This window comes from Haemaphysalis longicornis, unplaced genomic scaffold (genome assembly GCF_048455015.1).
Source record: "Haemaphysalis longicornis isolate Haplotype H1 unplaced genomic scaffold, Haemaphysalis longicornis Haplotype H1 scaffold_1, whole genome shotgun sequence".
Classification (NCBI taxonomy): domain Eukaryota; kingdom Metazoa; phylum Arthropoda; class Arachnida; order Ixodida; family Ixodidae; genus Haemaphysalis; species Haemaphysalis longicornis.
This window is the reverse complement of record NW_027526203.1, coordinates 197,879,647-197,900,250: the sequence shown is the minus strand read 5'-3', so window position 1 is coordinate 197,900,250 and position 20,604 is coordinate 197,879,647. Positions and strand designations below refer to the sequence as shown.

General features: G+C 49.3%; 1 protein-coding gene across 2 annotated transcripts in view; it reads left to right on the top strand.

The window, feature by feature from the left end:
* The window catches only part of LOC144141116 (uncharacterized), a 48,635-nt gene that overhangs the window by 12,561 nt on the left and 15,470 nt on the right, over positions 1-20,604 (top strand). For both annotated transcript variants that reach the window (XM_077672651.1, XM_077672643.1), the window contains 2 exons: positions 13,733-13,829; positions 15,901-16,028. In XM_077672651.1, coding sequence (XP_077528777.1) covers positions 13,733-13,829; positions 15,901-16,028 — 225 coding nt within the window. The remainder of the gene's footprint in view (positions 1-13,732; positions 13,830-15,900; positions 16,029-20,604) is intronic.

The following is a 20,604-nucleotide window of genomic DNA, read 5'->3' as shown; positions in this document are numbered from 1 at the left end:
AGAGAAATGGCAACAGAAGCATCGCCTATGACGGTGCAGTTTGGCATTTACAGACAGCGCCACAACCAGAAATGGATTGGAATTATGGTTCCTAATAAGACAATAAAACGCGGAGTGGCCTTGCAACAAAAAAGAACAGTGCTGATATTGACCCTCCAACATTGAGTGAACCTCAATTCCAGCTACTTCAGATTAGGTCACGGTAAAATACCTTGAGCTTTCTTTTTTACCAGCTGAAAAAACTTCCATTGCAGAAGCATCCAATGTGATTGGTGTGGAGGAGTTATTTTTTATCTCAGACTGAGATCAGTGTCACAATCAGAGTGAGAGTACAGTGTGCAACACCCTTGTCTATAACACTGAGTCCAACTTAAACTAGTTACCTCTCCAAACTGAGGAATCAAACTTTTCACAAAAAACGTTGAGGTCAAAATATATGGTTAAGACTTCAGAATGACACAATAGTTTTCTTCGAATGCTTTTCCACCGAGGGAAAATAATTCTATAAGTACGAAACTTGTGTTATAGACAAGTGTTTTGCCCTCTGTACAACACTTTTATCAGAGGAAAGCAGTTCGCTTTGCATGGTATTACATACGGAAGATGTCCGGTCGCCGCCATCGTTCCTTATCGTCCTCTTAAACAACATCTTCACTAAATTCTTTGCCCTCGTGGAAGTGAAGTTTCAACACCTCCCCCCCTTACACACACACACACACACACACACACGCACGCACGCACGCACGCACGCACGCACACACACACACACACACACACACACACACACGCACGCACGCACGCACGCACGCACACGCACGACGCAAAAAGATGTAATTGGACGGGTGGGCGACCATCATTGCACGTGTCCTTGCGCTTGTACTTCCACCAGCGGCGGCGCTTTCTTACTGCCCTGTTCTAGTCATTCCTGTCACTCCTTTAACCAACGAGAGAAGGAATATGCCAACAGAATACTGCGCACAGCCTATAAGGCAGCCCTCGGGCTGTCTTCCTATACAGCCAATGAAGAGCTTATGGGGCTGTGGATATGAAACACCTTCAATGAAATTCGCGAAGCCCTGCATATCTCCCAGAAAGACCTCTTGTATAAAACGAAAACGGGCAGAGCTCCCCTTCAAAGGGTTCGCTCCCCCGACAACATCCGTAACAACAGCGATAAAGAGGACCTTAACCCTTTCAGACGCTACGTACACAACTGTGTACATTTCAATCCTGCAGTTTTTTACAAAAATAAATACCAAAGCTGAAAGTTTTTGCTTGTTTAGCATAAATATGTATCCTTTTTCTAACAATGAAGATTTTAGGGCCATCTGGTGGCTAGTAAGATTAATAATAGCGTAAACACACAAAATGGCGACACTCGATATGGCTTCAGCGGGTGATCTTTTTAAACTCTCCTCCCTTTCTCAAAACACTTGCCGCCCTAAAAAAATATAGAAACAATGCATATCACACAAATGTCACGTATGTGGAAATATTCAGCACTACTTGACGTTCCTGGCCTCTGTGATGTTATGTACAGTCGGCACATGGCTTGTCTATAACGCTCGAGCAGCGTGCTCCGGAGTGCGGGGGAGACACCTAGTGATAACGCCTGGTTTGAGATAGGTAGAATGTGAGCATGCGCGGCCCGTATCAGAACGATGGCTGTGCCCCTCCTCGCTGTGCCCGCCGCCTTGGTTTCCACGCCTTCTTTGACCGTGATAAGCGCTGCATGCCTGCCTGCCGGACCGGGAAAAAAAGCGGAGATTACCCGCCATAGCGCGCGCTGTGAAAGTTTTAAATGCAGAGCATTTCTTAGCCTCGGCTGTTCCTGCGTCGGACGGTGTCAACAGTTTCGCGTCCGCAGCAGGTGCGCCTCTCCTTCCCTCCTCTCTCTCAACAGCAGCTGGCGCGCGCATGCGTCGTAGTCAGCCTGTTCGCTCCGTCGCGGTCTCGGCCTAACAGGTGCGTGATAGCAGCGCGGTGGGTCGTGGAAGGGCGCGCGCTGCTTGCGCATGCGCGCTCTCCCCCCCCCCCCCCCCCCCCCGTACTGCTCTCCCTCTACTGCGCGCGCTGCAAATATAGCGGCTAGCGGTCGCTCGTGTTTCAGTCACTGCGTTGCTCCTTCCTTCCTGGGTTGACGCTCGTGCCCACGTTTACTCGTGTCTGCTACTCTATCATCACGGAAGAAGCGATGGAAGCAACACTGCCTTCAATCAGTACTGAGGCCCCAATGCTCTGCATTTACTCGTGTTCCCCTCGCGGGAAGGCGCGGGAATTTTTTTTCGTCTGCATTAGCTTTGGCGCACAGCTGTTCATTGCGCCATAGTTCTGCCAATACGCTGCATGAACCGCGTGCACCACTATCAGGTTTCTGCACTCCGCTTTGTACGTCACTGTTGACGGGCTAACGCCAGAAAACTTAATGCATTGAGCAAGCAATCACGGACCGATATCTAGTCACTCTTGAACACCGGGAGCGATGCGTTTCCGGGGATTGTTCTTCGTTTTCTCGCATAACGAAAAAAAACTCCTGTCGAAATTGCGTAGGGCACCTCGAAAATTAAACGTTGCACGTGATTAAACGAAGCCAACGCTGTACTAACAGTCCCTAATCTCCACTATTGTTTCCCGGCCCGGCAGAGCAGGCAGCGCTTCTCACGGCGAAAGAAAGTACGGAAGCCAAGGCGACGGGCACAGCGACAAGGGAAACAGCCATCGCGTTGATGCTGGTCGCGCATGCTTACATTCTACCGGTCTCAAACCAGGCGTTATCACTAGATGTCTCCCTCGCACTCCGGAGCCCGCCGCTGGAGTGCTATAGAGAAGCGTTTTGCCGACTGTACACAATTCTGTACAAGACTGTAAAAAAATAGTAAGATTGTGTTGCGGTCAGTAACCTGCCAAGTCATCTTATTTGGTGAGACACAGAGCATAGCGTCAACAAAAAAAATTTGTAGGGGCAAATAGCAAGCAACGTTTGAAAGGGTTAATAGATGGGAAGAAAACTGCATCCTGTATACCACGTTATACGTAGAGACATGAGGGCGAAGGCTCTACAGCAACGATTTCCCACCAAAGTGGAAACGATCTATGTGGACCCGGCGTACTATAGACACCGTGCTGCATTCGCAATAGCAGCAACCAACGACCACAAACCCCTCCCTCCCTTAACTCACTAACACTTCTCACCTCCAACCCTACAAATGCGCAAAAGGCCGCCATAGCCCTATAGCGCTCTTGCAAAGGCCAGCCCCTACAACCATAATACCCGATTCTAAGACGGCCATTCAAAGTTTTGCCACGGGCCTATTATCGCCGCCGGCAACCAAAGTTATCCAACAGCACCCACCACAATCCCCAGTAGAACACGTATGGGCTCCAGCGCACGCTGGCCTGGAGGGCAACGAGTCCGCCCACAGTATGGCTCGGGGGCTTACTTTTCTAGCCGAGGTAAGTACGTTCCCCTACCATGGTGCCAGATCCGCCAGAGGCAGAATGGTCTCATATTAAGAAATAACCATGCACTACCGCCTCTCCCGCGGAAAACTCCCCTCAGCCAGCGCACTGCTCCCACCCGCACAAGAGCACACGGAGACTCCTCCAAACGAACACCTTTTCGAACTCAGCCAAACTCAACTTCCCTCACCATTCCCTTTACCCCTCACCAAACTGCAAAGCATGCGGAGCCCTGGAGACCCTTCCCCACATCATCTGGGGGTGCATCAAAGACCATTTCCCCCAATTTCCTCCAATGAGCAGTGGGAGAAGGCACTGGAGAACTCAGACCGATCCAAATATCCCTTGTCTCCAGAGCCGCCGACGTCGCTGCCCGGCATAAACCAGCAGCAAGAACAGCCTTCTAACCACGCAAGCTCAAAGAGTGCTTTCTCTCTCCTCCTGCTAGAAGCATGGACCCAAACTTGCGCAAGGAGAGAATACAAGCCAGAGTTGCCTCCCTCAAAAAACTACTCGCGAAAGATGTCAATGTGGTCTACACGGACGCTGCCTCCTACGATAGCGACGCAGCATCTATAGTGGTCGTCGAACAGGTGCGAGATCTTAAAGATGATCTCACACTCAAGAATACTAGCCCCGAATAGGCGGAGACCGGCGCTTTGCTCCTAGCCATAAGGTTGGGTGAATAGCGCAAGAACAGCCTTCATATAATAACCAACTTTAAGAAAGCCATTCAAAACACCATCGATAGGGAATTCACAAGCGGCTTCAACAAATCGAGCCCACGCACGCCAGTCAAGCCCATTGAATCACACGGACCCCGGGACATGAGGGACTGGAAAGTAACGAGAGGGCGGACCTAGCTGAGCGCAATCTCACCAACCACGCTGCAGGGGATTCTGACTCCTTTCAACCCTGCCGTCCGGTTTTGGAGAATGACTGAAGACTCAGCGAAAGCTACGAGCCAAGTACCCCATCCCGCACAAAAGCCTCACGGCTGAAGAAACCCAAACATTCAGACAATTTCAGACAAAGACATTCCCTAGCAATACACGGGTATCTATAATGCATCCACAACAATACAATAAAAACTGCAATATATGTGGACGGCCCTCATGCCTTTACCACACTACCTACGGTTTTGCAACCGTGTGCGCCCGTGCGTGTGTACCTATGTGTGCGCGCGCGAGGGTCAGCTTTAAGTGACCCTGAACCCTGAATGAAGAACCCTGAAACGAACTTGAGTCTACAGCGCAGTAAAGCGAGGGTCAGGGCCGAGATGGTTCGACAGCAGATTCGGACTTTATCGGATAGCAGAATCGGAAAAAATCGGACCGTCAGCAGGTATGATCCAGTGCGGAGGCTGCGCGGGCTGTATCTACATTGACTCCACCCCATTTAAAAACATACAAGAGGCCAAAAAACGCCGTTCACGTGCGTCGTGTGTCAACAGCCCGACTCCATGCAGGCGGAGATTCCGAAGCTAGACACTCGTGCATACCAAACAGATCGACACTTTGCGAGTGCAGTTGCAAACAGCACTAAACGGAAGGCCTAACTACAGATGAAGCGTGCACTCCGCGAGCTGCTATCGACGGAGATGACGGAAATCAAGGAGTAACTCACGGATATCGCGAAAAAACACGGGAAACCAGGTGGGACACCCCAGATGAGCCCACCCCTGCTCTCCAAACGAAGCAGACAAGCAAGAGTGAGGACGACCGAAGAACATTGCAAAACTCGGAACAAAAAGAGGCCAAGAACGTAACCCCCAGCCCAACCCAGAACCACCTCAAAACAGCAACCCCTTCCCCAGGAGTAATCAATCACAATGAAGTAAACCACAACCTGCTTACCCCGGCGACTGAAACAAGGCAAGAGAATTGCCCCAAAACCAGGAAATCAAGGGATGCCAGACCTCACCGCCGGCGCACAATAGTCTTGGGAGCCTGAAACGCATACTGCTTGAGGAAGGCAACACTTAGCAGGTGAAAGACAGAAGATTGTGTACAACTACCAAGCCAGAGGCAAGCCCGGAGGAGACGCTTGGCCATACCGGGGGAGAGATTGCGCGAGCCGACTCCACCGACATAGTACTGCAGCTCCTACTCCTTGTTGACAGCACAGAGCTGCTGCAGGGGAAGAACACAGACCTCGCCACCCTACAGCTGGAACAGAAGCTAACCTCTTGGAACCAATATGCGCCCCAAGACAGATACGAAATATACGCAGTGCCTGAAATCAAACCAAGGGGTGAAGAAGTAGCCAAAGCCTACCGCCAGTGGAATACAGAAGTCCTAAGCATGTGCGACCAAATGAACGCTGGAGTGCGGTTCATTGCAACCCAGGCACAGATGACTGAGGATGGCCTCAGCTACACCCCAGCCACTGCCACAGAAAGAGGCCGCCAGCTGGAAGACAGGATCCCCAATTTCTTACACTGCAGCTACAACTCGCAGGGTGCAACCTCACGGGGCTGGCGTCAGTTTCCGGGCCTGAAACGGACAGCCGTAGAAACGTTGCTCCAAGCAATGACCATGGCCCTCACACAGATGTGCTAACAAGACGCATCTGATAAGCCCCAGAGCAGACCAGGACAGTCTAATAGAACACGTGCAATGCAAGCCCCACAAGCGGAGGAGACACAAGCGTAACTAAAACAAAAGCAAAAGGAACCTCACCATATGTCTCTCCAACATGCAAAGAAACAGCCAAGTGAAACGCGCAGAGTTGAAGGACCGAATTCAAAACGAAAGCAGTTATTTATGGTCTTACAGAAACCCACCTGAGGAGGCCAGTAGTAACGCAATTCCGAAATAGTCGGGCATGGGTTGGGAAAACCAGAGGCACTGGAGAAGAATGAGTAGGAGGAATCGTCTTTATTACTCAGCTCCCTAACACACAAATATACCCCCTGAAATCCAATGCTATGAACATGCATGGGCAAAAGTGCTAATAGGAACATAGGTGTTAAACATATGTGTTATCTACATAACCACAAACCGAAAAGACAAGACGTGGAATGGCAATATCTATGAATGCACAGAAAAATATATGCACAGGTATGCACAGAAACGGCAAAAAGCTGTGGGAGCGACCACAATCGAATAACTTGCAACTAAATATCTCCCACAGCATAAAGTGGACAAAAAAATAAGGCCAGTAATACAACACTGCCAAATGAACAAAGACAGACTCGAAGCTTTCTCCCTTCAGCTGGAGTCTGAAGTAGAGGACATAACAACACACGCAGAGCTCCAAGAACGTTTCCTGCAGATGACCGAACAGACGATCGGCAAAACAGAACAACGAGGACAAGATCAACACCTAGGTTTTACAAGATGGTAAAAAATGCAACAGCCGAACACCGTACCCTGTCCAGCCTACACCGGTATACAAAGGAGGACACAATACCAAAAGAAATTGGTTGGAAGCAGTACATAGAAAAAAAGAGCAAGTCCGTAAACTTGTGGCAGAAAAATAGCAAGAACATTTGGACAAGAAGAAGAATACACAACAAAGAAAGTAAGCACTACAGTCAGAGGTTCTGGAGACACGTGCACTGCTTTGAAGCCAACGAACATGCCAGAACAACCTTCAGCCTCCAAACACAGTTCGGCCTTAGACTCAGGAAAAAAGAGGAGATGAAAGCCCACATGACGACGCATTTCACGGCCCTGCAAGACGTACGCCCGCAGGCAACGACAGCGCCAGGGACAGAAACCAAACCAAGCACAGCCCCAGCAGACACCGAAGCCTTCCTGACAGGCCCCATCACACTTACAGAACTCAAGCGACGCATACAGGACTTAAAAGATAAAAAAGCACCAGGCATCGATGACATCCACAACGCGTTTATAAAGGCTATGGAACCTAAGGGAAGAGATACCCTGCTCAACTGCTTCGACACAATCCTGGACACGCAGAAAATACTACCCAAGTGGAAAGCAGGCAGGGTTAAACTGATATACAAAGGCAAAGGAAACAACAAAGATGACCTTAATGCCTACCAGCCAATAACAATGATAAGCAACGTCTCAAAATTTCTTAGCACAGTACTCAACTGCCGACTACAGGGTTGCTGCGAAACCAACATCATCCTAACAGAATCTCAAAACGGCTTCCGACCTCACCGCCGCACAAGCGACCACATCTTTATTCTCACTCAAGCAATGAAAATGGAGAAAAAAGACAAATCTCAGCTATATTTGACCTCCCTGAATATGAAAAAAGCGTACGACTCAATCCCATACCAAAAAATATGGGACAGGCTGAGTGAGATACTCGTAGGGGCCAAATTTAGTGAGATTATAAAAGCGTTGTACACAGACTACGCAGCCGTGTACAGCCTTCACAACCTCACTTCGGAGGAAATCTAGCTGACTGTAGGATTCAAACAGGGATGCCCAATGTCACCAACCCTGTTCAACATCTACATAAATAACTTGCTCAAAACGCTAGACGAAGAGGGCCCAGGACTAAGACTATCAACGACCACAGCAGAGGGAAAAGACGAGTACACAAAAATCTCAAGCCGGTCTTTCGCAGATCATATAGTGCTAATAGAAGAATCACAAGCGGAACGGCAACACTTCCAAGACATTTCTACTCGAGTGGCAAAAGAAGGCAAGAATAAATTCAACCAGGCCAAGACGCATTGTTCGGGCTTAAACGTAGACACCACCGTAAGCCTTACATCCCTGCTCCGAGAAAAAAAAATTGAGCAAACCTCAACGTACAAATACCTCGGCATAACAGTATCCGACACCCAAATTACCTGTAACAAAAGGCAGAGTCCCTGCTTGTCAAATCCAACCGCTGAAAATGCCGTGCTTGGAATCTGGTAAGGCACTGATACAACCACAACACAGTGGGGCGCACTCTCTGCAAGGAGCTTGGGGTGTCAGCAGTGATCTACGCAGGGGACGTGCTGGCATCCTCCACCCCAGAAATAAAGCGCCTCGACCGCCACCAAAATGAACTGGGGCGGTGGCTACTCGGAGGCAACGCAGTCACGGCGATCGCAGTGGAGAAGATGGGCTGGTCTCCCTTCGACATGCGCGAAGCAAGGTCAAAAATTCAGCATGCGGACCGTCTAAAAATTATGCCGGAAACAAATGTGAGCAAACGAATGTACAGGTGCCATCAGAAGTAATTGGAACCAGGGAGCTGTGGCCGAACGCATAGGAAGGAAGGAAGGAAGGAAGGAAGGAAGGAAGGAAGGAAGGAAGGAAGGAAGGAAGGAAGGAAGGAAGGAAGGAAGGAAGGAAGGAAGGAAGGAAGTAAACTTTATTTTCCTAAGCACCCTTAGTCCAGGGCGCCGTCTTGGGAAGCTGTGGCCATGGCTTCCTTCGCTATGTACGTCAGCAGGAGCTGTGTCGCAGCGCTGGGGTCAGCCAGACTTGCCTCCCAGGATGTTAGAGTTGGATTCAGAATGCGGGTCAACTTTGGATGTCGATCACAGGCCCATATTGTGTGGAATATGTTTGGGTAACCTCCGCAGAACGAGCAAGTAGGGGTGCCGGGTAAATTTCGAAAGCAATGTGCGAGATGTTCCGTGGGTAATGTGTTAGTCTGTATCTGTCGGAGGAGGACGGACTGCCGCCTTGTGAGTGTACGATGTGGGGAGGGATGAACCTTGCGCTGCGCGCGAAAAGACTCGAGCTATTCGCGCGGGCTGAAAGACGGCTGTGCATCGCTTAAGGTTGACGAGAGCTTAGGAGCGCCGTGCAGCGGCACCTGCGGTAAACGACAGAAGCAGAACACGCATGCGCGCCTGCCAATGGTGATAACCCATATATACCCCTCAACTCACTTCTTTCAACGTGACCAAGAGAATTATTCGCAGCAAACTGGAGAGGCACATCTGACAGCGTCTCTCGCACCCTTCCAGCGCACGCGAGGTACTGGAGAAGCAGCGGTATCACAGGGATCTGAAGCGCCAATTTTTTTTTCAAATATTTTTGTGAGTCTATCAGTGCCATCGCTGAGACCAGTATGCTGTGAACACGGCTCGAAGCCAGGTTAAAAGAAGTGCTTTGAGAGGTATAGACGGGCTTCACCGTCGGCAGGAGTGCACGCTGTTTCCGTTTACCGCCAATGCAGCTACACGGCGCTCCTAAGCGGTTCGGCCACAACTCCCGTGTTCCAGTTACTTTTGACGGCACCTGTACCACCACCTGCGCTAGGGAAAATTCAAGACGCACCGGATTAGTAGGCTCACAGCACTGGAAGCTAAATACAGCCAGGACTCCAAATGCCACGAATCAAAAAGTGCAGCAGCTTGGAACAAATTGGCGCTAAACGAAATAACAGAAGCTAGCACAACAGCCTGGAGAGCGGCAGTAGCAAAAAAGCAAAGTTTCACACTGTACGCGCAACACATTACCGAGCCACAACAGCGTCTGCACTACTGCGCAGACAGAGAAAGCGGCTTCTTTTTCCAAGCCAGAACCGGGCCGCTCCTTGGAACAGCTCCGACACGGGCTGCTCGGGTCCGACCCAACGTGCCGGCTGTACGGAGCCCACAGAGAAACAGAAGACCACATCCTCCACGACTGCCCCAAGATGCCCTTAGTTGTCTTGGCCTCCGAGGTCCTATTCCAAAGCTTGGCCCTGTGTGGGAACTCGACAGAGGACCGGGCCCGACAGGTCGCGGTCCTGATGCAACGCCGAGCCCGCCTCTGGGAACAGCACTGCAGGCACGCAGACGCTGAAAAACTCAGCGACACAGCAGATAGCCAGCAGCGAGCCGCCGCAAGCCCTAGAGACTGCAGTGCCGATTAGAGAAGCGAAAATACATGCAACACAGTGTCACAGTCTTCGATGAACGTCGGAACTAGTCGGAACCCTCGACGAAAACAACCCACACGCATGAAGCGCTGCCCACAGAACTCAGCTGACCCGACATGGCTCGAAACGGATTGAGAAGCGAGACCTACGACTGGTAAAAAAATATTTAAGTGTGGCGGACAAACTGAAAACTGATATTTATTCATCCTTTGACATTAACCAGCGCCTGCCCCGCATCAAATGGGACTACGAACTCTTAATTTAATTTATTTTACTTTAATTTTCCTCGGGTTACCACCCTTAGCAGACAATAACGACAATCAGTTTGTGCTATGGGAGGCAGCTCTCGACAGCTCCGACTCAGGGATTTAGAGGTACTTGACCCTGAATGCCTAGAGAGGAGCGAATGAGACTGGGGCCTTTGACGAAGGGCCGCACCGATAGTCCCACCCCACCGCTTTGAATTGTTGAGCCAACGTCAGCGTTGCAGTACCAGTTCAAGACATCGTGCCATCCTCTTCATCGACGGCGGCAGAAGACAAGGCGGCGAGACGGCGCGCTGCCGATGCCGAACGCAAGCGTCTGAAGCGCGCTGCCGACGCCGAACTTCGTGCACGACAAGCCGCGGCCAAACGTCAACGTCGGGCCGCGGATCCTTCGCTCGGGCAACGAGTATATTTGTAGCGCGCGCAGTAGAGGGAGAGGAGGTAGCACCTACTGCTGCAACGCCTCTTTCAGCGCCGGAGCACGCGCATGCGCGCCCGCACCTGTTGTTGAGAGCGAGGAGGAGCGGGGGAGGGGCGCACGTGCTGGCTGGCTGCGGACGCCGACTTACGGACATAGAGATAATATACTGACTCTTACGGACGCATAACATCGTGAGTTAAAGAAATGCTCTGCATTTAAAATGAACATATGCTGCACTGCTTGCACCAGTGCAGCCAGTTCAGGTAAAAAAAAATGCCTCTATAGTCACAGCTAAATCTACCTGTCTAAGTCCGGTGTAATGTTCATACTTGTCAACATTGTTGAAGAATAACAAGACACAACGCAAATATAAGACAACAAATTAGTACAGAAGTAATATTTGCAGTGTTCTTTATAAAAAATCATACATGCTTGACTTTTTGCGAAATTAAATACTTCATCAACTGCAGAAAAAAAATTCATTCCGCCGTCGCCTGCTGTCGCCCGCGCCACTATAGCTTCTGGCGCCATTTTAAGAAACCAACCGGCAACAGTTACGAAAGGTTCCACTAGATAGGTTCCACGTTCTGCTTGCAGCACACGTGGAGTAGGGAAACGCGGTTCTATAAACGTTGAAGTATAGGGCGCCTCGATTCACGCGCGTCTTCGCCGTACGGCAGCGTTGGCGTCGAGACACCCGGTTTGGAGCAGTGGAACGCGGGAAATTTAAAATGATTTAAGCAAGCCTTTGGCGTCTTTACCTTGGGAGGAGCGCGACGCAAGAGGAACAACATGAGAGGTGAGCGGCAAAGCGAAGGGGGGCATTTACTTGGCAAAAGTCGATAAAGACTATCGTCTTTTGACGACATTTGCAACGAAAGGAGCAGATACGCGGCCAATTTTTTTTTTTCGCTTCCTATAGTAAAAAACCAACCCAACAAGAATTCTTGACTAAAAAATTCGGGGACTGCCGGTGAAGTACCTCTATTTTGCCTCAAATGTACCTGCAGTTTTCTTTGCACTAAATTAGGGCCAGCATTTCCAGGAGTTTCGAACGGTTCTGCCTATTTAAGCCCCTAGCTCAAGTATTCTCTTAACTTTTGGCCGGAAGGCTTAATCGAGAAACCAGCGGGTATCTTTTCGAAGTCTCTGTTTGGGTGCGTGACGCCGCGTGACTATTGATGGCTAGATTCCGTGACCGCGGACGAGCTACGGCGACAAGCCGGGCCCCTAAAGCGTTCCGCACTTGGAAGGCTGCATAGGGGTTTAAAAGATTGGAAGAGCAGAGGAGGGATATAGCTTAAGACAGCCAGCACGTGTAACAGGCAAAATTCAATTTGAGCTTCCCGCTTATAGTACAACATATATAGATGCAACATATATACATCAGATGCTTTGGGGAGATGACACAGGTGAACATCACGTTACAAAGGAGGTATCATTATAAATAAATAAATAAATAAATAAATAGGCAAGCAAGCAAGCTCAGAAATTCTTCCGAAATAGAACTACCTCGACTACTGTTCAGGCTTTTACACTGACACGACCGCTGAAACCGGCGCATACCCGGTCAATTAACGGGATAAGGATGGTCTACTCAAGATAGAGCCCCATTTCACTCCTTCCATGGCACAGTTTTGTGGGACTTTCGTTGCCCCAGCTAAACAAGGCCGTGATTAGAAAGCGACATTGGACTTCGAAACACTGTTATAAAGGATGAAGAGGATGACGACCTGCGACTGACCGGTGTGACCGAATTCAACCAGACTATATGGGAAGAATCGTTATTTCATTCCTTTGGCGTGTTTCTCCGCAAGCCTTGTCTGCGTGTCTGGGTTAGCATTATTGTTACGGGCAGGAACACGTTGCGAAAAAAACAAAGAAAACGGGCGAAGGCAACATGCTGTCTCAACAGGCAGGTCGCTGTCTGTATAGAGGGTCCTGTGTTGAAATCTCAAATGATAACTGTTTTGAATTTTTATCTGCTTTGCTAGGTACAATACAGGGTTCTTACTCTTTACTTGGGTTCAGTAAATTTACTGACATGTATTCTTCCAACAGTCCTAATTTCGGGCGCATGTGCGTTTGTCTTCTTTAACCTAGGAAGAATGTTCCATTTAAATTACGTTTTTTTTACTTTACTATTTGCTACTATGTGTCGCAGTGCATTGATCCTAAATACGTTTTTGTCACGTTAGCTCTGCACGCACTCTGACGGTGATTTTTTTTTTTAATTGCTAATATGCTTCTCTAGCGGGTATGATGATGTGTATGCGCTTTTCAAATATCTCTGCGAGTTTCATATATCTGCAGCGTATTAGATACTTGATCGCGTTCGTGGTGTCCACTGCGTCTGCAGTCAGTTTAACTAGAAGCCCTAGTCAGGCGGCTTCTGGTGCAGATTTAGCCCTGGCACCAATCCACTTGGGCTAGCGCTGTCAACACACAAATTAATTCAACAAACGAAGTAAGTCAACAACGAAGTAAGTAAACAACAAAGCAAGTCAACAAACAAGCAAGCGAACAAACAAACAAACAAGCAATATCCCATCTTGCAAGTATTTGGTCTAAATGGAAAAACTGGGAACAAAACGGCCTTTGTATGCCCTTGTACTTAGAATATGCTGAAAGCATTAACGCGTTTTGGAAAGGAATGAATAGGGTCCTTGTGATGCCTCCATGTGATGCATCTATCACTAAATTTGAGACCCTTTAATGACGTTATCTCTTCATCAGTCATCGATGCATCCCATGGCACCAAGTTCACCAAATGGGGCCACATTTTTTGTTGCAGGTTTCCAGGCCATCCTGAGTGCTCAAGTGAGCGACCCCTGCAAGGGCGCTATACGGGCGGTACAAGATGTCCTCAGAAATGAAACTGCAAAGTGTGGGTGCGTACACGCATTATCTGCGCTACCTTGCTGTTGTTTTTTTTTTTCTTTTAACAGCGGAGCTGTTTAGCTTGAGCTTGGTCCGATGGCGTTAGCAAAAAAAATACCAAGAAAAAACTCCAGCGCGAGGTTCCCGGCACGACCTTCGCACAGATGCGTAGGCGGAACCAAGCCTCGGCTAGCTATGACGTCACTGCGCCGACACGGCGACTTCGTGTCGCTGCGTCGGCGACAGACAGCGCCTCGCAACTCCGCGTCGAGCACATCATTTACACTCCCGCAAAATAAGGGTCGGCCGAAGAAGTATGTGACTCCCGAGGAAGGAGAAGCGCGGCGCGAACGCCGTCGTGTCGCTGCTTGAGAACATATAGACGGCTACGATCCAACCCTGAGTATGGCGCCGAAGCCGCCGCGCCTAAACGGCAGCGAAGAGCGGAAGATCCCGCGAGCACCGCGCTCGTGATGTGGAGAACAAGCGGAACCGCCGGTAAAACAACTCTGGACTTCGAGTACTGCAGAACTTCCAACGCCAAGCCATCAAATCCTTGGGCGGCGTGAACGGCCGCTTCGCCTCAGCCCTGAACATTTAGCCTATCCTAGCAAGAACATCGCAAAACATAATAAAACTTAGCAAGACCTAGCAAAACCCAGCAAAAGATAGCAAAACCAGAAGAAGCTATTGGACGACCCCCCGCTCCATTGCACCGCTAGTTCAAGCTGCGCCATTTTTTTTTTTTTTTCATTAGAGACCCGAGACACAACAGGAACAGCGGGATAGATGGGCGCGGGAGACACGAGAGGTAGTTAATCGGTATTCACACGACGGAGCCTTCCAGCGAAGAAATCCGAGGGAGATCATGACGTCACCGCAGGCGGACTTCCGCTTGGCCAGCTCCATCGCCCACACGAAGGATGTGATTGTCGGACGGATATCACTGTTTGCAGTGGCCTATATCGACAGTAGGGCTGCCATAACACCGCCGATACCGCGACGGTGGGAATTTCTGCTAAAGCCCCTACGTACTGATCTTGTCAGCCGCCCAAAAGTTGGCAGCGGACGCGATGCAGAAGCCGCCGCGGAAACAGAACGAGGCAGTGGGTGGGGCGACCGCGCGCTGGGAGCAGCCGGCCGGTCCGCCATGCCCGCATACAGATTTTAGGCTTAACACTGCGGCGAATATTCGATTACCGCTCTCGCAAGCGGCGCATATGACGATTTTGAATGTAATTTTCCATCCCATTATTACCCCCTTTCTGGTATGCGCAGCTTTGTTTGCGCCTTGGGGAGCCCGTGCTGGTGGTATACGCGGCTCTTTCAGTGCGCCGGTCGTTTGCGCGGCGCATGTTCGTGCCCTGTGTAATAAAAACCTATAAAAATAGAGCGCCTGCAACCGCTCTAGAACTTGAGTCGGGGCCCGCTTCCCGATGAGCAAACGAAATCCCGCCGCCTCCGCCGCCAAGCATGAGATCCTTTGTAGCTCGCGAGCAGAAGCTTCGACCCCGATCGGACCGGTGCGTCGCAGAGAAACCGTGACGTATAGGGCCACGAGGCGCGCACTCCTAGGAGCCAAACGGCGGATTTCTCCGTCGTGTGAATACGCCTTTGCGTGGGAGGGACTGCGGAAGATTATCGTCTTTCAATGGCAATTACAGCGAAGCGAGCAGATACGCGGACAATTTATTTCAATTTGGGGTAACTTTCCTGGCATCGCTATTTGCATCACAATTCAGCCCAGCGGATAAATCGAGAGCGTATAGTTTAAAAAAATATATCTGCAATTCCAGTTATAACGAAATCGAGTCAGCGCTCAAAAATTACGTCACATATATGTAACCGCTATGACGAGGAAGGTTGCGTACCCAGTTAAATTTAGGCTGACCAGTATTAATTCAAGTATGATCCAACTAGCTCAGATTCTGCCTATTCTAAGATAATTAAGAAACGCGATTAACGCCATTCGATGTGGGCATTCTCGCACATCACTCACCATACCACATACAACGCCGTAAGTACAGTGTCCCCCATATGCGCCTTGTTGAGGCGGCTTATTGCTCCTTTCGGCGCGTGCAGATCGGTGCGGCAATTATTCAACGAGTGCGCGTCACAGCAGCGATTGCCGACCGAAGTCCTCGAGCCTGGAATGGAACTGCTGGGCTGCAAGGACGTACAGCCGAAACTGACGACTCCTCCATCTCCAAGTAAGAGCTCTTTCGCTATGGACGTAGAATGCGTTGCTGTATTTAGGTACCGTATACAGCCGGAAAGCGTTGCCCGATAGCCTTCAACCATTGGCTTCGTTTCATGAAACAATGATTCAAAAAAGAACTTAATCGTGAATAAAACAAATATGCGAGCCAACGAGATTTGTTGCCCTCTTGGAATGATATAAATACAACCCACAAAAAGTAATCAACGTCACATACACAGAGGCGGATACACATGCACCGACCTTTTTCTGTGCGGATTGAGGCACGGATGTCTTGCAACATGGTCAAAGTTGGGTGGGGAAGCAAGTACGGTAGGATTGGAGGCGATAATTTCGAAAACGCAGAGTTGCCCTTGGATCCGCCGCTGCGTTTACGTTCAGTGAAAATGTGGCAATCCGGAATACAAATTACTTCAAAGATACGAGGAATGGTTGAAGGCAAGCCGAAACACAAGCGTTTTCACTCTTCCTAGACCTTTTCAAGCACGCCACCCCATTTGAAAAAAAAAAAGCGTCAATGAAATGCAGGACAACATTACAGCCCAAAAAATTAAGTTCGTTGTCCTTAAGGACCGTCGTCGTGGAAACCTGATTGCATTCGGTACAGTGAACAACCTGAAAAAATACAGAAGGGGCTGCGGCGCATGGGGTTCAAAGAGGGTCTCATGGGTAAGATCGCGGTCAGTTGTGATGTGTGCGAAAAACGAAAGCTCCGGTGTGCGGATATTTTATGTTAAAGAGACACTGATTCGGCGAACACTTTTTGTGGCCCCGTTATGTGGTTAAACCGACGAATATAAAGTTATACTTCATAGTTAAGGTCGTCTATAGAGCCTTGGTTTATCTCCAATGGGCGGCTGAAGAGCGAACACCGTCCGCCATTCGTGGACGCTGCACCAACTTCTGCAGCGATGTCACACTGGTTTGCAGTGTGTTTTCATGCTATCATGGCCTTCAAATTTCATATTTTGATCTTCTTTGCGAATATTGCCGATGATGTGTTTTTTCACGCATATATTGTGCGTCCATGCTAATAACCCGTAAAATTTGGCTCTGCGGAGTGTTCGCGGTATATTTATAGTGGCGTCATCAAAACGGCGATGAGGATGGTGCGAGAGAAACGGCACCTTTTAAAATGCTTTTCTCGTTAAAAATGCGTGTCATTCGGTCGCGAAAACTCGTAACATAATCTGCGCACTCTCGACTTTATCCTTGCAAAATTATTAGACAATGTTTGCAGCTAATTTCGGTGTCCCTTCAAAGATCCCAGGCTGGTTATATTCGTATATTCATAGTCCCCCCAATATCCTATTCATAACCCTCCCACTATGCAGCGGGCCTCACACATACGCCCAGATGTACATAGTTTCTTGGCGTGGAGCCCCAGTTTTAGTATCGAAGTCTTCACGCTATTGGATACTTTTTTTTTCAGCAAGAAAACAAACCTGTAATACCATATCTCTACAAATACTGTTTCCATATTTCTAGAACATTTTAATACAGCAATCGAACGAGAAAGATATATCATCGGCCAATTTTAACTAAATGCTGGCAATATACTCTGCAGTGCCAGTGTCAACTGTAGGAAGACATATTCCTACAGTTTATGTAGCTTTTAAGATTTTTCAGGTCATTCCTCGATAATTATGGGGCCATGTCCGCGTCGACTGCGTTTTCTTGTTAAACGAGGCTTGCTAAGTGTTTCGTCACCTATCAAAATTATTTTTGATTTTTGAAAACTATTTTTTCGTCACCTATCAAAAGTAAATCGATAGAGTGCCGATATTAAACTATATATCAACAGAACACTTTTTTTGCTATCGATATTTTGTCCTGAGTTGATTTCTAATCGAATAGGTAGTAGTGTTTCTATTTTTTTTTTCGTAGCGTCTCCCAACAGCGCTGAATTTGCGGAAGGGGCGCTGGTTTTCAGCCCATACTCCCTGCCCATAAATACGTCCCTGGTGTTTCTTGGGCATGACCATTGCGTATTCGTTGCTAGGTTTGCTTTTTTATACGGTGGCCTCTGTGCTTTTGGCCCTGCTAATGCCTTTGCGCTTGTTTTATTGCTTCCTCAAAGGCAGCACGTGATGAAGACAACATGTGATGATCCTCGATGAGCATACAAGCCTCCGTTCTTTTCTGGGAGGGCGCGTCGGTTCTGTTTAGTCGTTTCAGGGGGATAAAAGCCTTCAGTTTGTGTGATTGGAAGGTGCGTATGTTGGTAGCTCTTATCCACCGGGAACTAAAAATTTACACCATCTTCCCGCGAGGGGAACCATGGGGTAGATGCGACGCATCGGGGGTTTCCGTTGCGTTTCCGTTATGTTAGCGTGTCCATTGTTGTTGTGTGTCCATATTTTACGCAGCATGTTCACCCCCGATGCTTCGCATCTACCCCATGGTTCCCCTCGCGGGAAGATGGTGTAAATTTTTATCGGGGTGGCCGGTGCATGTTACGGTTGCGCCGACCATCGCGATAGCAGGCCTGTTAGTCTCCATTCAAATCATCGGTGGTCATCAGAGGATGTCATCGGCGGAGCGGCGGCGGAACGACTGAGCGGAGCGGCACAGTTACCGCGTTTATATGCAGCGGAATGAGAGAGAGCAGTGCATAGCAGCGCATGCGCATGTGTTAACCGAGCGTAAGCTGCGCGCAAGCTGCGCGCTAACCCACACCCACGCACAGCGGGCACGGCGACGGAGCGAGCGCCGGCGAGCGCTAACACGCAGATGGCGCTGCGGTGAGAGCGGCTCTAGCGCGCAGCTGGCGCGGCGAGGAGAATGGGGGAGGGATGCGCACTACGCCGGACGACGCCGGAGGGACAAGGCGAGTGAAAGAGATGCGTCGCATCTAAAAGATCACGATTAGTTCTGGACGCCGTGAATAAACCTTTACAGCAATTAGTAGCGTCCGGCAAATATGGCGGTGTGATCAGGGTACCGCTGCCCTTTTTTGCACGGCTCCACTGTCAGCTTCACTGCCGATGTGACTGCTTGTCTCTAGGGCACTTTTGATTTGCTCGTTAATCGCGTTGTGCGTAAATCCTGTTGAACAAGTAGAACAATGTGCAAGGGGGCGCTTCCCCACTTTATAACTCCTTTGCGTATTCACTAGGGTCTGCGGGGCTTCTGTCAAGAGGCGTCGGGTAGTATGTAGGAGGAAGAGGGGTCCAAAGGAGGACTGAAAGGGACACTGAAGTGAATTTGTTAAGCTTCCGTTTTTATTTGCACTGCGTCGATTGGCTCAAATTAACACACTTTTCATCGTTTATCCGGTTGACAAGTCGGTAATTATTTTATAAAGCTCGAAAGAAGAAAAACTACCATGCGCGGTCTGCGGCGGCCGCACCAACTAAACGCTGTGACGACGGGAGGAGGTGCACCGTGATTAGGCGATGGCCAAGATTAGCATTCAAACTTAGTTTCGGTTTCGGTTCTGTAAAACGACATGCCTGACATCCGGCGTTATCGTTGGATGGGCATTCTCGATATATATAATAATCGTCATACCGCGCTTCTGCCATTTTGTCGGCTGTAAAATGTCTAAGATAAGCCTCCCAGGACGGCTTGAAATCGTATACCAATCACTAGCTGAGGCCTACGCAGTGGATGAACGCCCTCCGCGTCACCGCAGACGCTCAAATGCCATGCGCTTTTTCCCCATATTTGGAGCTTGCCTCACTCATGCCTGCATCGTAAAAAGCGTGTTCGCACCAGGACAAGGGTCTGCTGATTCTGGCCTGTGCCCACTGCCCGCAAGCAGTCTGTGCTTAATGCAGCAGCACGCCAACGAGAACTGGCTAGCGCGTCAGTGTCAGTCTGCGCGCGTTTCCCGAACTCGCTCGTGGAGCAGTGAACGTTACGGCACAAAAATAGTGAACTCCGTATAGAAAACATTGGCCGAAAACGGAAAAAAATCAGCTTAAAAAAAACAAGTACCCTCGGGGATTCGAACTAGCAAGCTGCGGTCTGCTGAGTGGTTATTCTTCTGCCCTTGATCTTCGAGGAACCACGCTCCGCTGTAGGGCGGACAATTTGGCCAGCTTTTATAAAGAGAAACACAGTGGCGACTTGTGGATTTTTCAACAGCCAAATCCTAGCGATGTAACGTTTGCATAAAGAACGCCGTTCCTGCCGTTCTTCATAAACCTAACGCGTTACCGTTACAGTTCCACCGACCCTTAATGGAACGGTGGCGTTCCTCCGTTCCTCAAAAAAGGAACTAGTTCTAGGAACGCCTTTCCTTACAACAATGAATGCGGCAAGTGTCTTTCCTTCACGGCACCAGTGCGAAGTGAAAAAGCACCTCAGCGCGCTGTCATGCTGTTCACTGTCGAACCTCGCGCACAGCGTCAAACCGCGTACATACAGTATATTCGTAACACTACCCTCTTCTCACTTTGAAAAACACTTGTGGCGCCTCATTCAAACCAGCACTTTGCCCTGTCACGCCTGACTGCACCTAATTCATCCTACCCTGTATCAATCCCCTAACTGTTAAATGTCCCGAATGTGGTTTGAAGGCCACCCTCATTAATACCTTGTGGGCATGTAACAAAGGCTCT